At 42.4% G+C, this 26,310-nt stretch overlaps 1 protein-coding gene across 1 annotated transcript; it reads left to right on the top strand.

Annotated features, from left to right (window-relative positions):
• The first annotated feature begins 574 nt into the window (after positions 1-574).
• On the top strand, positions 575-25,882 carry ARHGEF18 (Rho/Rac guanine nucleotide exchange factor 18). Its single transcript, XM_058163239.1, has 19 exons — positions 575-991; positions 2,220-2,332; positions 4,888-5,028; positions 5,283-5,533; positions 6,193-6,318; positions 7,541-7,658; positions 9,103-9,351; positions 10,221-10,297; positions 11,751-11,929; positions 13,031-13,122; positions 14,641-14,829; positions 15,658-15,783; positions 17,188-17,312; positions 19,416-19,478; positions 20,097-20,144; positions 20,762-21,196; positions 22,435-22,771; positions 23,628-23,750; positions 23,841-25,882. Exons 1-19 carry the CDS (start codon positions 594-596, stop codon positions 23,972-23,974), a joined length of 3,324 nt encoding a protein of 1,107 aa, XP_058019222.1. The 5' UTR covers positions 575-593; the 3' UTR covers positions 23,975-25,882.
• Positions 25,883-26,310: the final 428 nt, after the last annotated feature.

Here is a 26,310-nt window from a genome sequence, read left to right as displayed (position 1 = left end):
CTGAATGTACAATAGTGAGAACAGTAATGACAAATATTAAGAATTGACTCATACAACTGACTCATACAAAGGATGATACTAATAAATAATCTTTACATTGCTTTAAAAAAAACATTCTCTAAAATGAATCTGCTTGAAGAATGTATGCCTTGGTCATTAGCTCTGATTCATTTGTTAATTTAGGACCCCATGTGCATAGTGTTATAAATTGTGGCACTTGAACCACAGGCTTGTAGGGGAGAAGCAACAAAAACAACTGTGAGCGTCTTTCTTCCACTTTTTCTATCTCAGATAAATCTTGCTTCGGTGCAGGTCATTTTCTCCCTTCAAAGTGAGAACAGTTCTGTTTCTGTAAATTTTTGATTGGTGCACTTTCTCTGTCTGTTTGCTAAAAAAGATACTTTGCAATTTCCACATTCGATTGGGGACACAGCAGGGACTGATTTTTCTCGCTTCCTGACCTGCTTGCTGATTAACCAATACAGCTTTGTGGAGTGACAGCTTTTACATCTCTAGTCATTTCTAGAAGGATCACACGGAGATCTCTATATAAGCGGAGCGTGCACAGGCAATTTTGCAGCCACTTTGCAAACATGGGAAATGCTAACTCCAAGGGCAGTGGCGGCAACAAGTCAGTCATCCCAGCTCACTCAGAGCTGCTGTTCTGTGGCTCGTTTTCCAACAAGTGGAATGAGACAGTCTTTCTGGAAAATGAGCGTCTCACCTCCAAGATCTTGTCGGTTCTCCAAACCCGCTCAGAGAGCCGAGGGTTGCAAGAAAGCAATTTACAGTTTACTCCCCGATTCCTGAGTACCAACTCTGTCTTTCCTTCTATAGCTACCTCGCTCAAAGAGCACTCCTGCAGGGCCCTCTTGGGCCCGGATGGCAGAACCCCTGGCTGGCCCCAGAACCTCGGCATGACAATTGCGCAGAGGGGAAGTTTGCCGTCTCAGCTAAGCACCACCTCTGCTGGGGCTGTTGGTAAGCTCGGGTGAGTAGGCACTTTGCTGGATACAAATGGCTGCTTTTGGAATTTTTATCTGGAATCTGGTCTTATCCTGCCTGGGAAGAAATAACTGCTCATCTTTTAACGTCTTTCACAGTGCTCCACTTTTTATTTTTCTTCTGAAAAAAACAACAACAACCAGAGTTCGGGTCTCACTGCTGACTGTTTTCTATCAAAACACAAACTTGATGTGTTTGCCATGATTTTAATGGATACTCTAGGTTTATGGAGTGGGGGGAGTATTAGCTTAACTGTAGCGCAGTTTCATATTGTCATTTTGCAGCACATACGCAAATCCATAAGCATGAGTGGGTATCCACAGGGGCAGATATACAGGGTTTTGTTTTTTTCTTATCATTTCTGCCAAGTGTAGATACGGATTTTGTCTGTTCAGTTTGCTGAAGGGAATATGCTATTTCAGACTGAGGGTACAGAGTTTTGTTCTAACCAAGTCAGGAAATAACAATGGTTCCCAGTCTTTGGGGGATTCAGTGGAAGAATTTGGATGATCAAATAATCCACTTTATAGGCATAGCCACTAGGTCAGAACAGCAACCTGCGGAGCTGGGAATCAAGAGGGAATTCTAAATTTATCGGCAAACAGTATCCCTAAAATTAGTTCTTAGACCATACACATCTCCTCTTTGTTAGACGAGTTTTGAATGGATTCATTTTCCCATAGATATTCTGCATGATGGTTTTATAAATCCTAGTATGCTGTGGGTTTTTAACACCATAAATGTGGAGAGCTTCAATTGCATAAAGTTTTCTGCATGAAGAAGGAAACTTATTTTAGCTGTCAGCACTAGAAAATGATCCATGGCTTTGCTGCCCCTTTTCTACTTCTTCTGTAATTATCAGACATTTATTAGCAGTTTCCATGAGAAATAGAGCCCTTCCATAGATTTTTGACTTTTTGAGTTCATTCTTTAATACGTGTGAGTGCCGTCACTATTTTCTCATGCCGCTGCAGCAGCAGCACTCTGCACTGGCAGTATCCCTATTCTTTCTTCGACAATCTCAAGATGCCTTTTCAAACTAAGCACACGTGTACTTCAGGACTGCCGTTCTTCTTAAGTTGTTCACTGGAAGGTATTTGGCCCAGGCTGCATTCTTCAGAATAAGAAACAGCCTAATAAGAAAATAGCTTGTGCAGTGACTCAATCCTGGCGCAAGAGCTGATCTGGTTCAATGTTTTCCTTTGACTATTCAGACTCACTGGGGGAGAGATGGATGAAGGGGATTCTGGCTTCATGAAACTTAAACCAGCTTCTGAAGATGTTGTCTCACTGGCACCATCAACCACGGAATCAGTTTATGTGGAAGGTAAGGAGCTTCTCATGTTAAATTGTATAAAATCAGTCACATCACTAGCAGCTAAAATCACAAGACTACGTGTGATTTACTTTGGCCGTGTCATGCATGTAAAGTCATTCACATCAATAAAGAAGGTGATATTTACATCTTCTGTAAAGCTACTAAAGATCTGGCTGTCTTGACCTTAATAACAAAGCCTTAGTATGGCCATACTTGAAATACCGCATCCAGTTTTGGTCACCACAATATTAAAAAAAAACAGGTTGAGCCTCTGAAAAGAACAACAAAGATGATTAGGGAACTGGAGGCTAAAACATATAAAGAACAGTTGCTGGAATTGGGTGTGTTTCTTTAATAAAAAGAAGGACTAGGGGTGACATGATAGCAGTGTTCCAGTATTTGAGAGGCTGTCACAAAGATCGGGGGACAAACTATTTACCAAAGCACCAAAGGGCAAGTCAAGAACCAATGGATGGAAACTAATCAAGGAGAGAAGCAACCTAGAACTAAGACAGATATCATGACCGTTAGAACAATTAACAGTGGAACAGCTTGCCTCCAGAAGTTGTGGGTGCTCCATCACTTCAGGCTTTCAAGAAGAGAGTGGACAGCTGCCTATCTGAAATGGTATAGATCCTCCTGCTCCTGTAGGGAGTTGGACTAAATGACCTCCAAGGTCCCTTCCAACTCTGTTATTTTTTGGAGAATGCAAGGATGCTAGGAATGGTTAGTGGAACAAGAAGAAAGGGCAAGCAAAGAACATGCTGGCTTGATAACATCAAACCTGATGAAATCTGAAACATCCAACAAATGAAAGAAGCCGTGCTTGACAGGGGTAGCATGGAAAGCACTTTCCTATAAAGTCACCAAGAGTCTGACACATCTGAGAGATAAATCTGGCTCATCTCTCAGAGCAGTTTACTATTGGAGTTAACAAAGAACAGGTTTGTGCAACATATTGGGCTACTCTGGTTCTTCCAGAAGTCACCTGATCTCAGAATAAGCTTTTTTCAAAGTTAGAATAGCAATAGCACTTATACTTATATACTGCTTCATGGTGCTTTATGGCCCTCTCTAAGTGGTTTGCAGAGTCAGCATATTGCTTTCAACCATCTGGGTCCTCATTTTACTGACCTCAGAAGGGTGGAAGGTTGAGTCAGCCATAACTGGTGAGACTCGAACTCCTGAAGTAAGCAGTGAGATAGCCTGCAATACTGCCTTCTAACCACTGCGCCATCACAAATTTCTGGAATATTTGAAATGGCCTGTTTCTAGGTTAGAACCAGTGGTGGGATTCAAGTAATTTAACAACTGGTTCTCTGCCCTAATGATTTCTTCCAACAACCAGTTTGCCAAACTGCTCAGAAAGTTAACAACCGGTTCTCTCGAAGTGGTGTGAACTGGCTGAATCCCACCACTGGTTAGAACCCTTCATTTTCCACACCTGTAGCAGGGAATTGAAACTTCAAGAAGATCTGCAAGACAACTCAAGCTAGAATTTAAATCCAATTTGCCAGGGTCTTGCCCTTGGATCCATTGCCTATGCCATTCCTTCATTTTCTTTCTTGTCCAAGAGTTCTTAGTGTGAAGAGCGTGGCTGATGAACCATATCAATAGTTAGATGTCTGTCTAACTCAACATTTTTGTTTCATGTGGTGGCCACACAGATGCCTCGGCAAAACACCCTAAAAGCAGCTTGAAGACAGCAGAGCAACCTTGTTTTTTTGCCTGCTGGAATCTTGCAGGTGGACCACTTCTGAAGTCAGATGCTCCAAGTTACCCATCCCAAATCCCTAGCCTTTGAGCCTGAGTTCTTTTTCTCTTCCCTTTATACAGCTCCTGTGTGCGCTTGTGGCTGCCCTCCCTCCAATGTGGGATGATTAAATTCAAATGTGCATTTTGCACTGTGTGAATATTTTTTAGTAGTTAGGGTACTACATAACATAACATAACATAACATAACATAACATAACATAACATAACATAACATAACATAACATAACATAACATAACATAACATAACATAACATAACATAACATAACATAACATAACATAACATAACATAACAACATAACATCAGAGTTGGAAGGGACCTTGGAGGCCTTCTAGTCCAACCCCCTGCCCAGGCAGAAAACCCTACACCATCTCAGTCAGATGGTTATCCAACATTTTCTTAAAAATTTCCAGTGTTGGAGCATTCACAACTTCTGAAGGCAAGTCGTTCCACTTATTAATTGTTCTAACTGTCAGGAACCATGGTTGTAAGTTTTTATAGCAAAAAGGTGGATGTTTTCTCTGACCTCAAAAGGTTCCTTTTGATCCTTCTCTTCACCTCTCACTATCTACATCTAATGATAATTTATCCATAATACATCCTGGGCATTTGCATTGCGCAGTATACATTTTATTAAACTTTTTTGAGCATTTGACCTTTCACAAATTAAGAATCATTATGATAATAGCACTGATCTCTTTTTGTTTTTCCCTGATAATGACGTTTTGAATGCTTCTCTGAATACATAGACCTACGTTTTCCTCTGAGCTGTGACTCTTCCCCTTCCAGATGTTCAGTTTGCCTCCCTGAGAAATGAACTGGAGACAGACGCTCGGGAGTTTGCTGCTCAGTCTTGGAGTCTGGCAGTAGAGCAGTCATATGTGAAGCAGCAGGAGCGGGATGTTATTAAAAGGCAGGATGTCATATATGGTAAGCTTTTCTGCCTCTTCTCCACCAGACTTAATTGACAGTATTTGCTGCTGCTGCTTTCGTTCACATGTATGGAGAATTTTGACCTGAAGGTAGTGCTTGTCTTGAAATTGGACATAGACTATTGATTGTCTCTCCTTTTTTTGGGAAGTTGGCAAGATGGTAAAGAAAACTGTGTTGAGTGGTTGGCTTTCTAGGTGGATCTGTCTCTGGCCACTCAGAGAGGCTTGATGTTGATGTCTTCTCCCTTTTAGAGTTGATGAGGACAGAGATGCACCATGTCCGGACTCTGAAGATCATGTTGAAGGTCTACTCCCAAGCCATGCGAGAGGAGCTGCAATTCAGCAATTCTGATATCCAGCGCCTTTTCCCATGTGTGGACGATTTATTGGAGCTCCACAGAACCTTCTTCTTCCAGCTGAAGGAACGTCGGAAGGAGTCTTTGGAAGAAGGTAGCGAATGCAACTATATCATCCAGAACATTGGGGATATCCTGGTGCAACAGGTGAGCGCTTAGATGTAGATTTTGCTTATGGAATTGGGATTGGATAGGCAGGGGGCATCTAAGATATAAAACACTTATTTAGTTCAGAGGGGGAATTTTGCCTTTTTCAGCAGGCCTGGAAAATAGGCCAGTGGGCTGTCATGATATTTCTGAGGAAAAAAGCTACAACTCCTAGGTGCATATTAGAGCCACTAGCTTTGCATGTGAACTGCAGGTAAATGTATTCCAAGTGGCAAGTCTAGGAAAAAAGCTATTTTCTATTTTTGATTTTTGTCAGCGGAGATAATACTAAGTTACTCTGTGTTTCTTAAAATATAATCTCTCCATAGTGAGGAATGGCTGTTTTATTACTCTGTTCGCCTGCATTTTCTCTCTCAGGGCTGTGTCGTGCACTACTTTAGAAATTACTCATTTCTCAATATTCTATTCTCACTTTTCTTTTCCTTTTTATTTGAGATCCATAATATTCCTGCCTAAGCAGGGGGTTGGACTAGAAGACCTCCAGGGTCCCTTCCAACTCTGTTATTATATTATATATTATTATATACATAACAATGCTGAACTGTGATGTCTGTTCTCCAGATAGCCCAGAGTGTGCTGGGTGCAGCTTGCTTTTCTCCCAAATGTCAGTTGTTCCTGACTGTGCTTTCCTTATTTAGTTTTCAGGAAAAACAGGAGATAAATTGAAGGAGAAATATGGCATTTACTGTAGCAGCCACAGTGATGCGGTGAGCTACTATAAAGAGCTGATGCAGCAAAGCAAGAAGTTCCAAAACTTGATTAAGGTAAAAGTCAAGAGATGATCACAGATGGGAGCTGATCTCATGCTGTCGTTCTTTTGGTTCTGCTGAAATCTGATATAGCAATAGCACAACCTAACTCTGTTCTTAGTCATTTTGGAAGTTTTCAAAAAATGTTACGCGCAATGCACAGAGGTGGAGCAAAAGGGGCCTTCAGACAGTTCATTGTTCCTTCCTATGTAAGACCCGATACCCTATGCCAGTGAGGATTTTTGAGGCAAAATGTCCAAGTGGAAAGCTTTTTTTAAAAAGCCAGTCTAGAATAAGATCATGATAAAAGCCCTTCCATATAGGTAGTCCTTGACATTCATTTAGCAACCATTCAAAGTTAACAGCGGTGCTGAAAAAAAGTCACCTACGAGCCGTCCCTGCAGCATCCCCACAGTCACATGACTAAAATCTGGCTGCTTGGCAACTGGCATGTAGTTACGATGGTTGCAGGTGCTGGGATCGCATGAATCACGATTTGCAGTCTTCCCAGCCTGCTTTCCACAAGCCAAATCAATGAAACGAGATTCGCTTAATGACCCTGTGATTTATTTAACCTGATTTGCTTAACAGCTGTGGCCAAAAAAAGGTGGTAAAATTGGGGCAGCTCACTTAAAAATCCCATTGCTTAGCAATGGAAACTCTGGTCCCAACTGTGGTCATATATCAACGATTACCTGTATTATAACCAAGAGATGTTTGTGGGTGTAACATTAGGGATCAACCTTGACTAAAGGTACCCTTCTGTTAACAATACAAGTTTCAACAAACGTGTAGTTCAGGAAGGAGTTGGCCCCTGTGCTTATTTCCTCAGTGATTTATTAAGCTTATTGCCATATACGCTAGTCAGGGTGCTAGATTAGAAAGGTTTTTGAAATGTGATGCAGCACTACTTTCTCTGGGAACCAAAAGACAGAAGGTGGAACAAAGAGAAAGAATTATAATGTATCTTTGTAATTACTTGCACAGAAAATTCATTTACAGATGAGATAGAATGATTTTTCCAGATTCTGGTAACAAAAAAAAATTGGTTACAGAAAGGGGACAAATTTAAGACAAAATGAAAATTGAATGCATGTTTTCACATACCAAAAAAGAATAAGGAGAGGAAAGGTCATTTTCCTTCCATTTCTTCTCCTTTTTGACGAAAGAAATGAAATGAATGTGGTATCAAATTCACCTGTTAGTAAGCATATTTGGTGCATGTGATATATTTCAGAAAATCAGCAATTCTTCCATTGTGAGACGGCTTGGTGTCCAAGAGTGTAATCTTTTAGTCACCCAGCGCATCATGAAGTATCCTGTCCTGGTGGAGCGCATCATTCAGAACACAGAAGGTGAAAAACATGACTTATTAGAGGCCATTTTTGACTCCTTCTACCCTTTATCACAGGGGTGTCACTCGATTTCATTGAGGGCCACATCAGGGGTGTGTTTGACCTCGGGGGGGGCTGGGGGGGTGTCCACATCACTCCTGTCAGGGTACCTGTGCAGCCCGAGCGCTTTGTCAGCAAAAACAAGCTCCTGGGTTCCGTTTTCAGCTGCCATGGCCTCCTGCAACCGTCTGCCAGTGAAAACGGAGCTTGGGAGGCCGTTTTTGCTGGCAGAAGCACCGCGGGCCAGTCCGCTGTTTCCAGGGTGGCTCCGTGGGCCAGATCTAAGTACCCTGTGGGCCGGATCAGGCCTTGGGCTTTGAGTTTGACACCCCTGCTTTATCAGAAGGGCTCACTAGGGTGCACAATTCACCCCAAGCAACATAGGGGACAGGGGAAACTGTTGTATAGATGCAGAATTTGACTTCTCCGTATTTTTTTTAATTCCTGGAGCCTGGATAATATTCCTTCCCAAATGCTTTCAGACAGACCCTTACCGTTGCTCAGGTTGCATATCCATTTATTAGATGAAACATTTCTCCCCCTTTTGGTAGCATCAAACAACATCTTCTGAGTAGTTAATATATAAAAAAACCAAACCCTTAAGCAGGGTCAAACCTAATAATAAATAAATTGACAACAACTTGCTGATTCTCAATAACTCTAATTGAATCAGAAAAAAATAATGAGAACACTTTAGTATTGCTGCCAAGAAAACTACATGGTTCTGGCCATATTTGCTGGCCTCTCCAGAGCTACTTATGACCTGGTTTCAAAGTTCTGATGGCTACCCCTCCCCCACAATGTCACAGAATCGCATTTTCGATGCTTGGCAACCAGCCTGCATTTATGACCATTTATAACATCCTCTGGTCATGTGACCATGATTTATGACACACACACCCCCGAAACCAGTGTTTATTTCTGGTTTCCAACAAAAAATTCCCACTGGGTACAATGGATTTGCTTCAGGACTGTGATATTCATTTAGTGATCACCACAAAAAGGTCATAAAATCTGATGGTCACCCAATTAACAGCTGCCATGATTTTCGACTGTAATTCCAGGCTCAGTTACAGTTGTGAGAACTACTTATATATTGTTTATTAATACTGTTTGTATGGATGTGTGCATACAAAATATGTGCAAAACATACCTAATCTAAAACCTATGCTGTTAGTCACTTAAAAGGATCAGTGAAAGGTCATAATTAACAGATTTAGAATGATTTAATTTGATGGTATTTTATTTCTGGTCTCTAAATGTTATGTCCTGCAATCAATGTGGCAATTTTTAGAACGCTGCAAAACATTGGTGACATTTTTTGTTATACGGACTATTCCAGATGGCAGAGAGTTAATACGCACTGTAGCTTTCCTAAACATGCTCTTTCCCGTCATCTTTGCAGTTACCACAAAGGAGTATGAAGACCTGACCAAGGCATTATTACTTATCAAGGAAGCCATCACAGCTGTTGACACCAAGGTGAATGAGTCTGAGAAAGAGCAGCGCCTCCGGGAAATTGTAACCAAGATGGAACTCAAGTCTTCTGGAAAGTTTAAGAATGGTCTTATTTTCCGGAAGGAGGATATGCTTCAAAGGCGCCTCCTGCTGGCTGGAATGCTGTACTGGAAAGCTGCTTCTGGGCGTCTAAAAGGTGAATTCTGTGGGTTGTCTGTTCTTCTTTCCAGGTCTTTACTGTATTGCTCAGTAATCAGACACACAGGAGTGTCTATTCTGTATATTGGAAGAAAGAGAATTGTCTCTCATGCTTGGCTTGCCCAATTAAAAATTGGCAAAATAGCATTTAGTAATCGGCTTCTGCGCCCCAAAGATCCTGCCCAGTTGAGACGAAGGCATTGACTGAAATGATGAGTTATTTATTGAGTCAGTGTCTTTCTCAGACACCCAAGGGAATGACAAAACATTTGTGTCAATAATTGACTTCCAACCATTTCACACTTTGAAGCTGTGTCATGTTAACCGCATGATATAGGTGCACATTTTTCTAGAATAGAATAGAATAGAATTTTATTGGCCAAGTGTGATTGGACACACAAGGAATTTGTCTTGGTGCATATGCTCTCAGTGTACATAAAAGAAAAGATACGTTCATCAAGGTACAACATTTACAACACAATTGATGATCAACATAAGGATTGCCAGCAACAAGTTATAGTCATATAGTCATAAGTGGAAAGAGATTGGTGATGGGAACTATGAAACGATTAATAGTAGTGCAGATTCAGTAAATAGTCTGACAGTGTTGAGGGAATTATTTGTTTAGCAGAGTGATGGCCTTCGGGAAAAAACTGTTCTTGTGTCTAGTTGTTCTGGTGTGCAGTGCTCTATAGCGTCGTTTTGAGGGTAGGAGATGAAACAGTTTATGTCCAGGATGCGAGGATTCAACAGCAAATGACCTTGAATTAATGCCTAACTAGCTGTTAGAATATTTAAAAAAATTACTTGTTCTGCTTGAAAGGATTATTTTGTTTTCAACTTCCCTTTTTCCAATAATTTTGGCAGATATTTTGGCTGTTCTGCTGACCGATGTGCTTTTGCTATTGCAAGAGAAAGACCAGAAATACATGTTTGCATCTTTGGTACGTATTCCTCTCTGCTAAGGATAGGCAGGGTGGTGTGGAAAACCTGGAACTCTCTGTGGTTTCTGTAATAACAAATAAATCTGAGCTACAGTAAAAAACTCTCTGCCAAGAAAATTCTAGGAACTCAGCATGTCTTGGCCTCAGTCCCCTAACTACTGGCTTCAGCTTTTGTAAATTCCTGTAGGTTATTTTAGATACGCCCATTGCTACAAAAAAAGCTCAACTGTTTGAGAGCTGATCAGCAAAATGGCATGCTCTTTATTATCATACAATCGAAAAGAATATTTTAATACGTTTTTAAATAGGACAGTTGAAGTTGCCTACCAATGCTGAGTTCTTATTGGAAATTTTATATTGCCTCTGGTTTCCATTGTATTGCAGTCCTATTTATTTAGCTTATCTTCATTTATTTACCAGTATACCTATTTATTTAGTATATTTTCATTTGTCTTCTAGTTATTAATTACAATTATAACTAACTGACAAATATGCAATAAATTCCCTTTCATCTGTTAAATCAAAATACTGATTTTAATGCATTTATATGTTTTGTATTTCCTTTAAAATACCAAATTAGCAAGTTGGAGTCTTCAGTGTGTGTTCATATGTGTGTGTGTGTGTGTGCGCGCACACACACACCTTTCAAACTGATTATGCTAAACAAAGATTTCCTATGTGGAGGAATTATCAAGAATAACAAAATAACAGAGTTGGGAAGGATCTTGGAGGTCTTCTAGTCCAACCCCCTGCTCAAGCAGGAGACCTTATACAATTTCAGACAAATGGTTGACCACTCTCTTCTGAAAAAGCTCCAGTGATGGAGCACCCATCACTTCTGAAGGCAAGCCATTCCATTCAAGAGGCACCCAACTCTGTCTTCTATGCAATAGTCCTTTAGAATTTCAACAGTAAACATAACCAGCTATTTGACCTGACTTAGCCTCCCTTGCCCAGTATAACCCAGCCAATAGCAATTCTCTGGGGCTTCTGACAGAAAAGGATCTTTCCCAGCTAGGCAGAGATAATCAGAGTCAAGCAGGGATCTTTGGGATACTTTTCCTACTTCCTTCCACTCTTTCCAGGTTAATCTGATTTACAAGTATAAAGTGCTGTATAAGGAAGAAATACTATAGATGTTGTCTATGGAGATTCTCAGTCATCCAGGTCATGGTTGTCCCAAAGGTGCTTTTCAAGAGGCAACTGGACTTTCTGGTTTTTATTTGAAGATGTTTTGCTTCTCATCCAAGAAGTTTCTTCAGCTCTGACCGAATTTCATTCCCCACCGTCCAGTCAGAGCTGAAGAAGCTTCTTGGATGAGAAATGAAACGTCTTCAAAGAAAAAGCACCTTTGGGACAACCATGACCTGGATGACTAAGAATCTCCATATAGCTGTTGCTTTTTAGGATTGCTGTAGATAAAATTATGATGATGATGTATCTTGCATCACAGGACTCAAAGCCACCAGTGATTTCCTTGCAAAAACTGATAGTCCGAGAAGTAGCCAATGAGGAACGAGCCATGTTCTTAATCATTGCTTCCAAGAAAGGACCAGAGATGTATGAGATTCACACCAACTCCAAGGAGGAAAGGAATATCTGGATGACACAAATTCGCAGGGCAGTGGAAAAGTGAGCATATAAAATAAGTTGTTCTGTTTCTCTCCTGAATTGTGTTGGTATCAAACTAAGTGGCTCTTTCCATACCTGTTATTTTGTCATCATAAGGAAAAACAAGTAGTCCTTGGTTAATGACAGTAATTGGGACTTGTTGATAACCAATGGGGTCGTAAGGCACAATATCTGGTGATTGCACTGCTCCATAACAATCCCAATAGTAGCCATTGCCATCATTAAGCAAGGATCTCTAGTTGTTAATTAAGACCCAGGTGGCTTGCAAACAAACTCTGGAACAGGTATGAAAACAATACCAATAGCACTTAGATTTACCGGTATATACCGCTTTACAGTTCTTCTCTAAGCGGTTTGCAGAGTCAGCATATTCCCCCCCAACAGTCTGGGTCCTCATTTTACCCACCTTGGAAGGATGGAAGGCTGAGTCGACCATGAGCTGGTGACGATCAAACTGCCGGCAGCCAACAGTCAGCAAGAAGAAGCCTGCAGTGCTGCATTCTAACCACCTTGCCACCACGGCTCGAAAAGTGCACGGCATGAGCACGGTGGGACCAGGAGTGGCTATTGCTAGATTGGGGGGTTGTGCAAATGGCACACAAGACATAATGCGAGGTCAGAGAGGGCTGCTGCTAGGCAAGGAAAGGGTGCAAGGGATTTACTGGAGAGGCTTGTGATCTTCCTTGCTAGCTTCCCCATTGACTTTTCTTGTGGGAAACTGGCAGGGAAGGTTGCCAATGGGATCACATCACCAGGGGATGCTGCAGCCATCGTAAGTGTGAGCTGATTGCCAAATGCCTGAGTTGCGATCATGTGACCGCAGGGTAATGCAATAGCCAGAACTTTGAGGATTGGTTTTAAGTCTCCTTTTTCAGCACCATCATAACTCCAAATTGTCGCCAAATGAATGGTCAGTAAGTGAGAACTCCTTCTATACAGTCAGCCTTGGTGGATTTTTTGCTCACCTGAATGTTATTTTCCCAACTTGAGTGAGACAAGTAGCTGCAAAATTGAGTTTATGAAAAGAGCCTTCTTCCCAGCTAACTGTGACATTAGGACTCCTTTTTGACCAGGACTTCAGTGGTTTATATTTCTTTGCAGTTGTCCTGATGAAGAGGATAGTGTCCTTGCTGATCCAGAAGAGGAAAAAAAGCAGACTGAAATGAGAACTGCAAAACTGAAAGAATTTCAAGGTAAAGGCTCTTGTCTTGCCAAACTCTACCTTATAAGAGGGTTGGGCTTGTTTAGATTTGGGGACTTGTTCTTTCCTTCCCCGCAAAATGTGCAATCTCACCTTTTGCAAGGAAGGAAGAGGAAGACAAGGGAAATTGCTATCAGACCCTTGGGTTGTGAATTGATCCGTAGAAGCACTACAGGTAGTCCTTGACTTACAACTATTCATTTAGTGACCGAAGTTTCAACAGGACTGACGAAAGTGTCATGATTGGTCCAGTGGTGGGTTTCAAATTTTTTTACTACCGGTTCTGTGGGTGTGGCTTGGTGGGCGTGGCATGGCTTGGTGGGTGTGGTGGGGAAGGATACTGTAAAATCTCCATTCCCACCCCTCTCCGGGGGAAGGATACTATAAAATCTTTATTCCCTCCCCACTCCAAGGGAAGGTTACTGCAAAATCCCCATATCCTCCTGATCAGCTGGGACTTGAGAGGCAGAGAATAGATGGGGACGGGGCCAGTCAGAATTTTTACTACCGATTCTCCAAACTACTCAAAATTTCCGCTACGGTTCTCCAGAACTGGTCAGAACCTGTTGAAAGCCACCTCTGGACTAGTCCTCACACTTATGATCATGACAGTACCGCCCAGTCATGTGATCAAAATTCGGGCTCTTGGCAACCAGCGTGTATTTACAACGGTTGCGGTGTCCAGGGTCACGTGGTCGCCATTTCCAACCTTCCCAATTGGCGTCTGAGAAGCAATAGGGGAAGCTGTATTCGCTTAACTCTGATTTATTTTATTTATTTATTAAATTTATATACCAGCCATCTCACTGTCCGAGGTGACTCTGGGCAGCTTACAATATAGTAAATACAGTGATTCACTTAACGATGGCAAAAAAGGTCATAAAATCGGGCAGGACAACTGTCAATTGTGGTTGTAAGTCGAGAACTGTCTCTCTCTTTGTCATCTCGCAAACAATTTATTTATTTATTTATTTATTTATTTGATTTGATTTTTATACCGCCCTTCTCCCGAAGGACTCAGGGCGGTGTACAGGCATAATAAAACCAACAATACAATATACAAATTTAAAATACGATTTAAAAAACTTATTTTAAATTAGCCCAATGATTAAAATTTACCATACTAAAAAACCCCGTTTAAAATTAATAAATTTAAACAATAAAATCCCATTTTAAGCCAGCCCCGCGCGGATAAAAAGATGAGTCTTGAGTTCGCGACGAAATGTCCGAAGGTCGGGTATTTGGCGTAAACCCGGGGGAAGCTCGTTCCAGAGTGTGGGAGCCCCCACAGAGAAGGCCCTTCCCCTGGGGGCCGCCAGCCGACATTGTTTGGCGGACGGCACCCTGAGAAGTCCCTCTCTGTGAGAGCGTACGGGTCAGTGGGAGGCATGTGGCAAACAATGCCTGAAGAATGGGTTGCTGGGCTTGCTGTTGTTGCAGCAGCAGCCATCCAAGGACCATGGCGTTCAGTTGTCTCTTCCCTTCTCCCTTCCCCTCGTCCACCAACTAGAGCGTTTGAACATGAAAGATGATCTCATTGTGCAAAGTCTCAACGAGAAGCAGCAGATCTACCAGGAGATGGCAGATATGAATGGCTTTGAGGACCTGGCTGGTGGCTCCCGCTTCCGGTTGATCAACAGAGTGGATTTTCCAGAGACCCTGCAGGGGGAATCCATCCTCAAGCAGGCAGTGATCGAAGGTTGGTGCACTGGCGATGAAAGAACAGGGGAGAAATTGTATGATAGAATCATGTAATAAGTCGGAGTCCTTAACGTATGACCATAACGGAGCCCAAAATTTCCGTTACAAAGTAAGACAGTTGTAAAATTAATTTCACCCCACTTTACAATCTTTCTTGCCAGGTTTGTTAAGTGAATCATTACAGTTAAGTTGATTAATTAATTAATTTGTTTATTTATTGCATTTATATTGCCGCCTATTCGCAGATAGCAACTCAAGGTGACTTACAGAATATAAAACCTCATTTAAAACAATAAAACTAATAAAAAAATCAAATAGATTAATATAATAAAATAAAATCACCCCCCCATCCCGGCAACAGCACATCATACATGCTATTTAATAGGATCCAACCCGTTCTGGGTTCCCCAGGCCCACTGACAGAACCAGGTCTTCAGCACCTTCTGGAAGAGTGCTAGAGTGGGGGCCATTCTAATCTCTGTGGGAATGAAGTTCCAGAGAGAGAGAGGGAGCCACCCCGGGGAAGGCCCTTCTTCTGGGTCCCATCAGGTATGTGTCCCTAAGGAATGGGACCCGCAACATTTCCTGGCTCCCTGCTCTGATGGGTCAGGTAGGTGTGACCGGCAAGAGATGGTCCCTCACATAACCTGGTTAACATGGTTGCTAAGTGAATCTGGCTCCTCCATTGATTTGCTTGTCAGAAGAGTGTGAAAGAGGATTACATGACTTGTATTCAGCATGTACAGTGGAGAGCATAAGTGTTGACAGCAATAAACCTCTTTTCTTCTTTTCCTACTCAACTGCCTTCTTGGCTGCTGTCTTCTAGTGGAGAGCCTTCAGAACCTGATCTTCACCCAGCTGGCCAGTGCAAGCTCTCATCCTGAAGATTCCAGTGGGTCTGGGTTGCTGAGGCGAGCTGAGACTTTTGGAGGATATGACAGTGTCATGACAGGTCTGTCAAAAGGAGGAACGGAGGAAGGAGCATGAGATCTGATATAGGAATGAATGACCTGTGATTACTGCTCCCACTGCAGGCAGAATGCCGTTGTATAGAAATGTTTTAAATCTTGCCTACTGAGTGAGCCCAGGTTGTACTGTTTTAGTCTCTGCAGGAGTTTCATCAATGTTGAATGATCTTACGGTGGTCTTTTTTTCCCCAATTAATGTTATATGCTGCCCATTGTATTATCCAAAGCAACATTGCGCGATTTACAATACAACAAAAGCAGAAATATAAAACATATACGTATAAAGTATAAAAACAAATAGAGTGTTTAATTTCTAGGGGTCTTGGTGTTGTGACCCAGGCCCAAGTAGGTAGTAGGAAACTCAGTCAGTGTAAAAACAAACTTTATTCGAACAGCTGAGAATTAGTTCATTCTCGGCGTAGTTCAACTAAATTAAAGCAAATTATGCCCAAAACAAATTCCTCAGTCCTAGCATCAATCTTGGTCCACTTAGGCAAACTGCCAAAGGCCTTTTTTTTTTTTTGTTTACATTTATACCCCCGCCCTTCTCCGAAGACTCAGGGTGGCTTACAGTGTGTAAGGCAATAGTCTCATTCTGTTTGTAGATTTTTTTTTTACAAAGTCAACTTATTGCCCCCCCAACAATCTGGGTCCTCATTTTACCTACCTTATAAAGAATGGAAGGCTGAGTCAACCTTGGGCCGGGCTTGAACCTGCAGTAATTGCAGGCTTTGTGTTCTTAATAATAGGCTTTACCAGCCTGAGCTATTTCTTGGCAAAAGTTCTTCTTTCTTGGCAAAAGTTCAGAAGACACCAATACAAATGCAACAAGACAAAACTATCAACGTTGTTTTCTGGCAAAGAGTCCAAATGCCGTTGCTGGTCTTTTAAGCCTTATGGGAGGGGCCAGTCATCTCTTGGCCCTACTCCCGAGTTGTCCTCTTTGCTTTAGCTGCTCTTGCCTTCTGGCAGCTCTTATGCGTGCATTGGGAACAGGCTCCTCCTGTTCCTTTGCCTCACTACTGTTAGCCTCTGGAGGCTCTGGAGTCCGCACCTCACTCCCGATGGCCCTGGCTCCACCTCAGCCTCTGACGCAGAGCCCTCATCTGGGCCTTCCCCAACCTTTAGGACTGGCCCACGCTCTTCCTCAGCCTCATCGCTGTCCGACTCAGTTGCCAACTCGGCAGGCTGCTGGCAGACCACAACAGTTGGATTTATTTATGTAACTCAGGGCAAATAGATTAAAAAGAGAGAAAAAGAGAAGAGAATTTTGGGGATTCTGAATCTTGCAGTCTAAACCCATCCATAGGTTGGGGGTAATGAAAGCTTTCCCAACGGAGTTTTGGGTAATCTGTCCTGTATGCCAATGGTTGCCTTTTATTTTTCAGCTGGTAGCTTCAAGAAGAAAGTCTGTGGTGGAGAGCAGCGGGTGCCAGATCAGCGAGGCACCCCAGCCAATTCAGAGCAAGTGCAACAAGAACTCCCATCTGCTGGAGAGGAAGGGCCGTGTTTGGTAGGTGGAATTTGCTCTCCAAAATCTCTGTATTTATTCCCTAACCATGTTGGGAATAGTGATGGCTATGAGTTTCTTTTTCCCAGGAAGTTTTTAGCTCCGTTTGAAAAACACCAGGCTTTTCCTTTCTCCCCTTTAGCAATTGCAAATCTGAAAGGCATATATATTGGAATGAAATGAACATATTTATATAACTCTTGTGCATATTGCAGATTTTTATTCTGTGAAGCAGGATGCTTGATGCTCTCTGAGTTCAGTTGTTTGCTTCCGGATGTTTTATTATCTGACTAGGTAACATCATCAGTGCTAGGGAGTGTGGGATCTGCTTCCTGTTTATATACAGTAGGTTTTCCTATCAGTGTTGGTGGGGCTATTTCCCCCCACTCCTTGGTAGTTCCTTGATCATGGTATTGTTTTCTGCTTGATTGTTTGTATGGTGTTAATCCCTGCTTATTGTTGTTGGAAAGGATATGTTCCACACTTTTTGTTTTGTTCTTAGCGCTTATATTCTTTTGAATAGTATGTAAATGTGGTTTATCTCTATGTGCCTGTTGATGGCAGATCAGATTTCTAAATGCTAGCTTTCCAGAAATTCCCTAGCATTTTTGGATTTAGCTTGATCTACAATGCTTTCAGTTTTTCAGTTGAAGCCATGGTTGAGTCTGTCCACGTATTGTGAGATTAAGGCAGGGGTGAAATGTAAAATTTGTTACTACCAGTTCTGTGGACGTGGCTTGGAGCGGGGAGGGTAATGTGACTGGTTGGGTCTGGCCAACTTTTTTTTTTACTTTTAAAAGCATTTTAAATGTTTTTACAAAGCATTTGTAAAAAAAAATGCTTTTAAAAGCCTGTGATGATCAGGCAACTCAGCTGGGATTGCCAGAGGAACAAAAGCTTTTAAAGGGTTCTGAAGATCCCAGCTGAGTTACCTGATCACCAGAACCTTTTAAAAACATTTTTTCTACAACCTCTTTGGCTGAAGAGGTTGTTAAAAAAAATGCTTTTAAAAGGTTCTGGCAATCAGGAAACTCAGCTGGGATCGCCAGAGGAGCCTTTTAAAAGCTTTTTTTTTTACAACCTCTTCGGCTAAAGAGGTTGTAGAAAAAAATGCTTTTAAAGGGTTTTGATGATCCCAGTTGAGCCACGTGATCATCAGAGGCTTTTTTTTTTTACTTTTAAAAGCATTTTTTTGGCAGAAGAAAAAATGCTTTTAAAAGTAAAAAAAACAAAACCTGATGATCGCGCGGCTCAGCTGGGGTGGGGGGGAGGGGCAGGGATTTTTGCTACCGGTTCTCCGAACCACCCACCGTCATTGCTACCGGATCGAGCAATCCGGTCCGAACCGGGAGCATTTCACCCTGGATTAAGGCGTTTCCATTGAGTCTTCTGACTGCTATCAATATTCACAGATGGACTCTGCTAGTCATTTGCTTCTCCGTCCTACATTGTGGCTGTTACAGACCTTACATTTGTTGTAGACTCTTGTTTTTTATTCTTCAGCTACTGAATCTTTTGATTTACTTAAAAGGTGTTTTTGAGGACTTTGTCATAATAAAAAGAGGAACAAATGACATTTTGGCCATGCCCTTTCTGGTTTTACCACCTTATGTCCACCTGTGGTTCTCAGAAGGACGTATTATATTGCTCCCCTTCACTTTTCAGAGAATATATATCCCAGATTTAAGGTCTGGAAAGTCTTCCTTCACCTCTCCAGTCCACTGTGAAACTTACTACAATGGTTTGGGACAGTCAGTATCTTAAAGTATTTCCTGTTTTACAGAATTGTGAAAGAGTAAATATGGCGGGAAGACTTTGGGACATTTAAGAGCCTTTGGAACTGTAGAGTCTGCTAGTGGGGAATGATATAAGCCCTCCCTTGTAAACCTTTTGGTCTTACGTGTTTGGTTGAACAATGCATTGTATACAACCTGGTTCCTGTATTCACATAATCTGCCTGAATAATTAAGTACTGTTTTCTCCCATAGCATGCTAAGATAATGGTTGGGTTTCTACAGAGGGCTGGATCGCAGACTTGTCATCCCCATTTTAGCTTAGTTTGGTATGTCATGTCAACCCATTTTCTCAATTTTTTTATCCCGTCAGGTCAGCAACACAAGACTGGAACATCCTAGCAGCTTGCAACCACTGCTGTCGACTGAATCAGAGGTATTGACCAATTATTTTCTCCATGATGGTAGAGAGTAGGAGAGCAATGCTTCCCCGCCCCCCTGCCCCCAATTTGAGGGCTGCTTTGGGTCTTTGCTATGCGAACTGCCTTATTGCAGAGAATGGGCAAAGCCAGGTCAAAAACTGAATTTGATGTTATTTAGTTGCATTATGATTAGGCTGCCCACTCCCAAAAAATTAATCCTGATATTAATATTAATCCTAATTAAACTAAACACAGGTCGGTTTAAATTTCTTTCATTATTTCTTTCAGTACATTAGAAATTATGATTCATGTGCAAGCTCTGGAAGAGTTGAGGGATTCAGGGTTTATTTCTGATGTAGGTTTTAAAACCATTTGTTTTTTTCTCAGCCACTGATTTGACAGCACAGTTGCATTTGCAGAGCAGTTCTGTTCTGCTCAAAGTGGATTTTGAGAAGATGGGGAGGGAAGAGAGACTGGGGTTTTGACGGAAAAAAACCTAGCCCAATTGGGCCCATTTATTGCCTCCTGGTATAGAGAAATAAGTTGTTGGTTCCTGATATTTGGGTGTGCGAATGGCAGAGCTCATGAAGGTGGATGTTAGGTAACAGCCTCCTCTTTTTGTTTTCCCTCAGCTTGTTCAAAGGATACAGACACTCCTGCAGTTGCTGCTTAGTCTCCAGGTAAAGTGCGACTGTCTTTTCCCATCATCACCCCTCAATTTTTTGGCTTTTATGATTTTTGTTGGTGGAACAAGAAGGACTAGCAAAATAACAAGATGGGCAGGGACCTGAATGGAGAAGTCTTGGAGGAGGAAGGGGAAGAAAGTACTTTTTCCAGTCTAGCCTTCATTAGAAACTCTTCAGATCTCCATAGTGTCCTGTATGACATAAAAAATTTAAAAAATGCATTCCACAACTGAAAGGCAAGGGAGAGACTTAAGATTTTGGTTTATTCGTGGGTTCTTCATTCCTTTATCTTCTCTCTAGGGCTGTCACCATTAGCTGCTGTTTTGTTTTTAAAAAGAAGCATGATTATATTTTTTACTTACAAATGTTTGTTACTTGTAAGTCATTTTAAGAGGATTGTTCCGGAGGGAGAATTATGATAAATAAGTGGGGAGGGGCTAAACTTTCTGCTAGAGCATTAAGGGGACACATTTATGGCCATCTTTCCTGGAGCATTTCCACAGAACTGTAACTCTTGGCACCTGACCTGCGGGATTTTCCCTTCTCCCAGTTTTGGATGGCGAAGAAAGCTCAGTGGTGCATCTTCTCCCCCCTCCTCCCCCTCTTCCTAGGCGGTGACAGCCCAGCAGGACAGTTACATTGAGTTGCAGAAGCAGTTCCGGCTTCAGTCCACGCGAGGGAATTTGCTGCTGGAGCAGGAGAGACAGCGCAATTTTGAGAAGCAGCGGGAAGAACTGGCCAATGTGCAGAAATTGCAGAGCCAGTTGAAGATTGAGCAGCAGCGCTGGGAACGAGACTGTGACCGCCAGCGGCGCCAGATGGAGGTGGAGAAGAACCAGTTACAGGAACGAGAGGAGGCGGCACGGCAGCTGATGGAGCGTCTGAACCAAGAACGGGAGGAGCTGGAACAGCAGCGAGAGGCCTACCAGCATGACTTGGAGAGACTGCGGGAATCCCAGCGAGCCGTTGAGAAAGAACGTCTGGAACAGCTGCGCAAGCAGAAGAAGCATCTAGTCTCGGGTGCCTTCTCACCTGAGACAGGCCAAGTGAGTACCGGAAGGAGGCTTATTGGGAAGGTACAGGTAGCCCTTGACTTAAAACCATTCATTTAGAGACCCTTTGAAGCTAAAACAGCAGTGCAAAAAGTAACTTGCTCTTACAACCATTGCGGCATCGTTACAGTGACATAATCAAAATTTGGGCACTTGGCAAATCTAGCATATATTTATGATGGTTGCATCCTTGGTTCATATTCAAGAGCCGTGGCGGCGCAGTGGTTAGAATGCAGTATTGCAGGTGACGTCTGCTGACTGCAGCTGCCAGCAATTTGGCAGTTTGATCGTCACCGGCTCAAGGTTGGCTCAGCCTTCCATCCTTCCGAGGTCGGTAAAATGAGGACCCAGATTGTTGGGGACAGTATGCTGACCCTGTAAACTGCTTAGAGAGGGCTGTAAAGCACTATGAAGTGGTATATACATCTAAGTGCTATATCACCAATTACCAATTTGCAACCTCCAATTACCGTTTGAGCTGACTTAGAAACTGGACTTAGGATAAGAATGGTTGCAGGAATTGGGTATGTCTAATCTAGTGAAAAGAAGGAGTAGGGGTGACATGATAGCTGTGTTCCAGTATCTAAGCCACAAAGACGGGGGTGGGTGGGTGGGTGTCAACCTATTCTCCAAATCATCTGCAGGCAGGGCAAGAAGCAATGGATGGAAACTAATCAGGGAGAGGTCCTACCTAGAATTAAGGAGAAACTTCCTGACAGTGAAGACAATCAAACTGGAACGATTTGCCTCCAGGAATTGTGGGTGCTCCATCACTGGAGGCTTTTAAGAAGAGATTGGACAGCCATTAGTCTGAAATGGTAATTTCCTGTTTGAGCAGGAGGTTGGACTAGAAGCCTCCAAAGTCTGCTATTCTGTTCTGTTAAACCTTCCCTGCCGACTTCTGACAAGCAGAGCCAATGGGGGAAGCTGGATTTACTTAATGACTGCATGAACAACTTCAGTGATTCATTTAACAACCCTGGCAAAAAAGATCGTAAAATCAGGCACGACTCACTTAACAGCCACCTTGCTTAGCAATAGAAATTCTGGTCCCAAGGTGTGGTCGGAAGTTGAGGACTACCTGTATAAGGAAGCTGCATTTATGAACAGTAAGTCTGAGAATTGGCAATCTGCTGCCACTCCCACTTCTTTCCACTTTTACCTTCAAGGACCTGTCCTTAGAAGTTCGATTCCTCCAGGGGTGAATGACCAATATTGTCTACTTTCCCCAGGCGCACACCCTGAGCCACTCCGTCAGCTTCAATGGCGAAGGTATGGAAGGAGCCATGCTGCCTACCAAGCCAGGTGGACGAGCCAGTGTATCTGGGACGGAGTACCTGGAGCGAGGAGAACTGGTGCGAAAGGACAGTGCTGCACTGGAGGGAGGCCGCCCCATTCTGGTCCTGAAGAACGAGGTGCCCATCCACTTGTTGAGTACCACCAACCAGAGCCAGAAACAGGCGGCTGTGCAGCAGCAGATCCCCACCAAGCTGGCCATTTTGACCAAGGGCAGCAAGGAAAAAGGTGGAAAGGCTGTCAAGGTCACCTCTCACAGGACTGAAAGTTCAAGTAAGTTGCAGAGAACTCTCGGACAGGGATAGGCTAGGACAGAGGTCTCCAATCTTGGCAACTTTAAGCCTGGCAACTCCCAGAACCCCCCAGCCAGCAAAGCTAGGAGCCCTGACAGAAACTGATGGTACTGAAATCTAGATGGAAATCCTGAATGGCGGTGTCCCATTTGTGGAATTTCCTCAATAGCTGCTATAGCCTTCCTCGGCCATTTACTCCCCTGTTGTGCTAGATAGAACTTCAACCCCCAACTTTATATACAGGGAGGGGAATTCTAGGAATTGTCAGATGAGGATCTACTGGCTCATTAAAATGTTCTGCCTTTGTTATTCTGAGAGCTGTATGTTATGGGTGGATGACAGTTTCTTGTGGCAAAAAAATGTGTTCCTCTTTTGAATCTGTGTTTTGTGTCAATTTTGTGGGTGAGCCTGAGGTCGTTGGGAATGGGCCCGATTTCTTTCACACAAATTAAGAGATTATACTGTCATATTCCTTGAGACTGCTGGAAGTTTAAAACATCATAGTCCGTAGTTGCAAAACTGATGTCTTTCTCTGCAATAAACCATGGTTTGCCCCTGACCAGTTTATTGGATGTTACAGTTTTCATCAAATTTTCATCAAAAGTAGGACGTACAAATAATAATGGCTGAGTTCAGATCGTGATCCAGTAACCCAAACCAAAGTAATCAGACTCTACCTTAATACCTTTTATGGATCTCTCTCAACATATTTATTAAAATTAGTTATGGTTGACAAAGAAGCCTTATTTAGTTGACTGAGCTAGGATTTAGTGCCTGGTGATTCCTTTCCTCTCGTGGATCAGCTGAGTTTTTCCTCTTTTCATTTCTATTTCAAGCATTAGTTGATGTGAGGCCGTTCCCAATTTCCAAGATGGTTACCAAGGAAGAATCTCAGTCTCGAAACAGACGTTCTGCAAGCCCCGTCTTTCTGCATAGCCAGAATGTTGCCTTCCTTCCAGGTAAAATACACTCGACAGGCTTACCTGGGTAGCTGATTTATTACTATGCTGCGTAGTGACCTTTTCCTCTCCCTTTTTTCCCCCCGGCAGAACTGGCTGGTGCTGCTGAGAGCGGCCATCTGGAAGCGCCATCTACCTCTGTTGGTCCCATGAAGCCCAACAGCACTCATGTCCTTCCACCCGCCCTGGATGATGCTAGCAAAGATGATGTTATTTTTTTCTGATCAACACCAAGAAGGTCTGCTCTTTTTGCCCAAATGGGTGTCTGATGCTCTGCCTTGCCCCATCATCTTAAGGCAGAGCTGCAAGATTTTCCCTGGAAAAGGATTCAAAGTGAGGATATCGTTTGGGGGGGGGGGACGCTTCCTGTTACAATCTTGGCTTTGCTTACATTGTTCCTTGGGCTAGAACATTATTCTAGCTCTCTTTGAGTTCCAAGGCAAGCTTTTACAGTAAGCTTCTTGGGAACGGTAGGCTACGAGAAGGTCCTTAACTGAATCTTCACATTCAACCATCAGGTGGCCCTTGGACTTTGTGTAGGACCAAACAAAGATGTTGAGGGTATTAGGGACTCTATGGAGGGAATCTGAGGGAATTAGATAGGCCCTGGCTGGTTGCACAAAGCATCTCATCTCCCCTGATGACTTGTTTTTCTTCTTCTTCCTCCTCCTCCTCCTCCTCAGTGCAAACTGGGTCCTGGATTTTTGACCCTTAGTGCAGTAACTAGCCCACACAGCAGCAGGCCCAATTTTCCAGATCCTTTCCAGATATTTTGGATGGAGTGTGTGTGGGGGGGGGAACACAGGTCAGAATTATATTGGATGCCAAGTTGTTTCTGGTTCAAATGAAGGAAATGAAGAAATTCTTAACTTAATAACCGATCAAGATGTTTTGAGTGGAGCTTCTTTCTCGCCAAAAATATGTCATTCCCTGTGGGAACGTCCACTGCCTCTCTTCTGTGTCTGTTCCTCAGGTCGCAAAAATACTGGAGATGCAAGCTGCTGGAAGTTTTAACTTTCTCCAAATTTACACTCTGTATGTTGTATTTGTGTCCTGGCATCACAAGTGCTTGTTCAAGAGCGAGTTATGGAAAAGTCCCGATTTCTTCCACCTTGTTGCACATGAATAGCGTCTCAAGGTGAAACTCTTGTACTCTGGGTCTTGTTTTATTATGGGGCCTGTACCTGTTCTTTTGACTGCATGGAGACGTTGGTTTCCTTTTAGAGCCATTAGGAAGTGTGGAGGTCAGAAGAGAGACTGGCTTTGAAAGCAGGGCCCATGAACAGTCCACGCATGGCAGAAGCCATGGTGCCATTCACTTTAATATGAACCCCCCCTTCCCATCTTAGAAAACCATCGTCCAGAATCTGATGATGATGTCATTAAGATTACAGTAGGCAGCCATGAGAGAAAATGGTTTATTTTAATTAGCTTTTAAGCTCTTTGTGTAAATCTACCAGCTGTATCACACACAAAAAATCCTTTAAGTAATTTTATTGTACCTGCAATGTTTGTGAATTGCATTCTGACTGACCATTTGTGCCATGCTTATCAGTGTTTTCTGATATATATGGATGGTGTGAGACGAACCCAAGCACTTTAGAACATGGATGGCATTTTTATTTCTGTCTTACCGATGAACAAAAAAGTTTCTCTGTGGAAAGAAGTGGCTATAATTTTATTGAGAAGTCCTCTGCCTCTAGTGGCTTAAGTCTGAAAAGCTCATTTTGTGCTTTACTTCTCTGTATGACTACGTCAGCCTGAATCAGCTTCTTCAATGGATTTTTAAGTTGAAGGATCCCAGCAACTATCACTTTAGACAAAATCCTAGAAACTTTGTACATAGATCCTCCTTAGTGGTTATTACATAGCAATCATTCTATGTAACTCTCCTTTTTAATTATTTGTAAAGTTGATGGTTCTCAGTGTTTAATATTTTTTTTGTCAAATTTGTGCACTACTGTAATGATCAAATGGGATCCTGTCACACCAAATTATGGCTATTTTTTAAGCAATGATTGCAACTGTTTCTCTACTGTAGGATAATTGTGGAACTTCAGATGCAACTGAAACCTGAAGCTGTTTGAGTCAATCCATGAAACCATAAATCATAAAGTGAACCTTAAAATATATCCTACTTTTGAAGTGTTATCTTTGTTTGAAATTACATTTGATAAGATTACTTGTGTTGGTTGCTGCCAAAACAAAACAAACAACGGTCTCCCTCATATCACATTAGATACTTGATGAGTTATAATCCTGATAGATAATACAGATTTGTTGAATCCTTTCTGTAGGGCTCTTGTCTGAGAGAGACAAGACTCAGAGAGGGTTTCAAGACTTCTTAATGGCTAGCAAGCTAAATTCTCCAGTGTTGGAGATCAGATGCATTGGCCCTGAAATTCAGATACATTGGCCCTTTCATGTGGATGAAAGCCAAAGAAACAGGTGCAAAAAGAGCAAATCATGAAAAGATGTTCTATAATGTGAACACATAATTATATCCAGAAGTGGCAATGCCTCCACTGTATTGTGAATTGGGCAGCTACTGATGCTACCT

Source organism: Ahaetulla prasina, chromosome 1, assembly GCF_028640845.1.
Source record: "Ahaetulla prasina isolate Xishuangbanna chromosome 1, ASM2864084v1, whole genome shotgun sequence".
NCBI lineage: Eukaryota > Metazoa > Chordata > Lepidosauria > Squamata > Colubridae > Ahaetulla > Ahaetulla prasina.
This window is presented reverse-complemented; position numbering and strand designations above follow the sequence as displayed.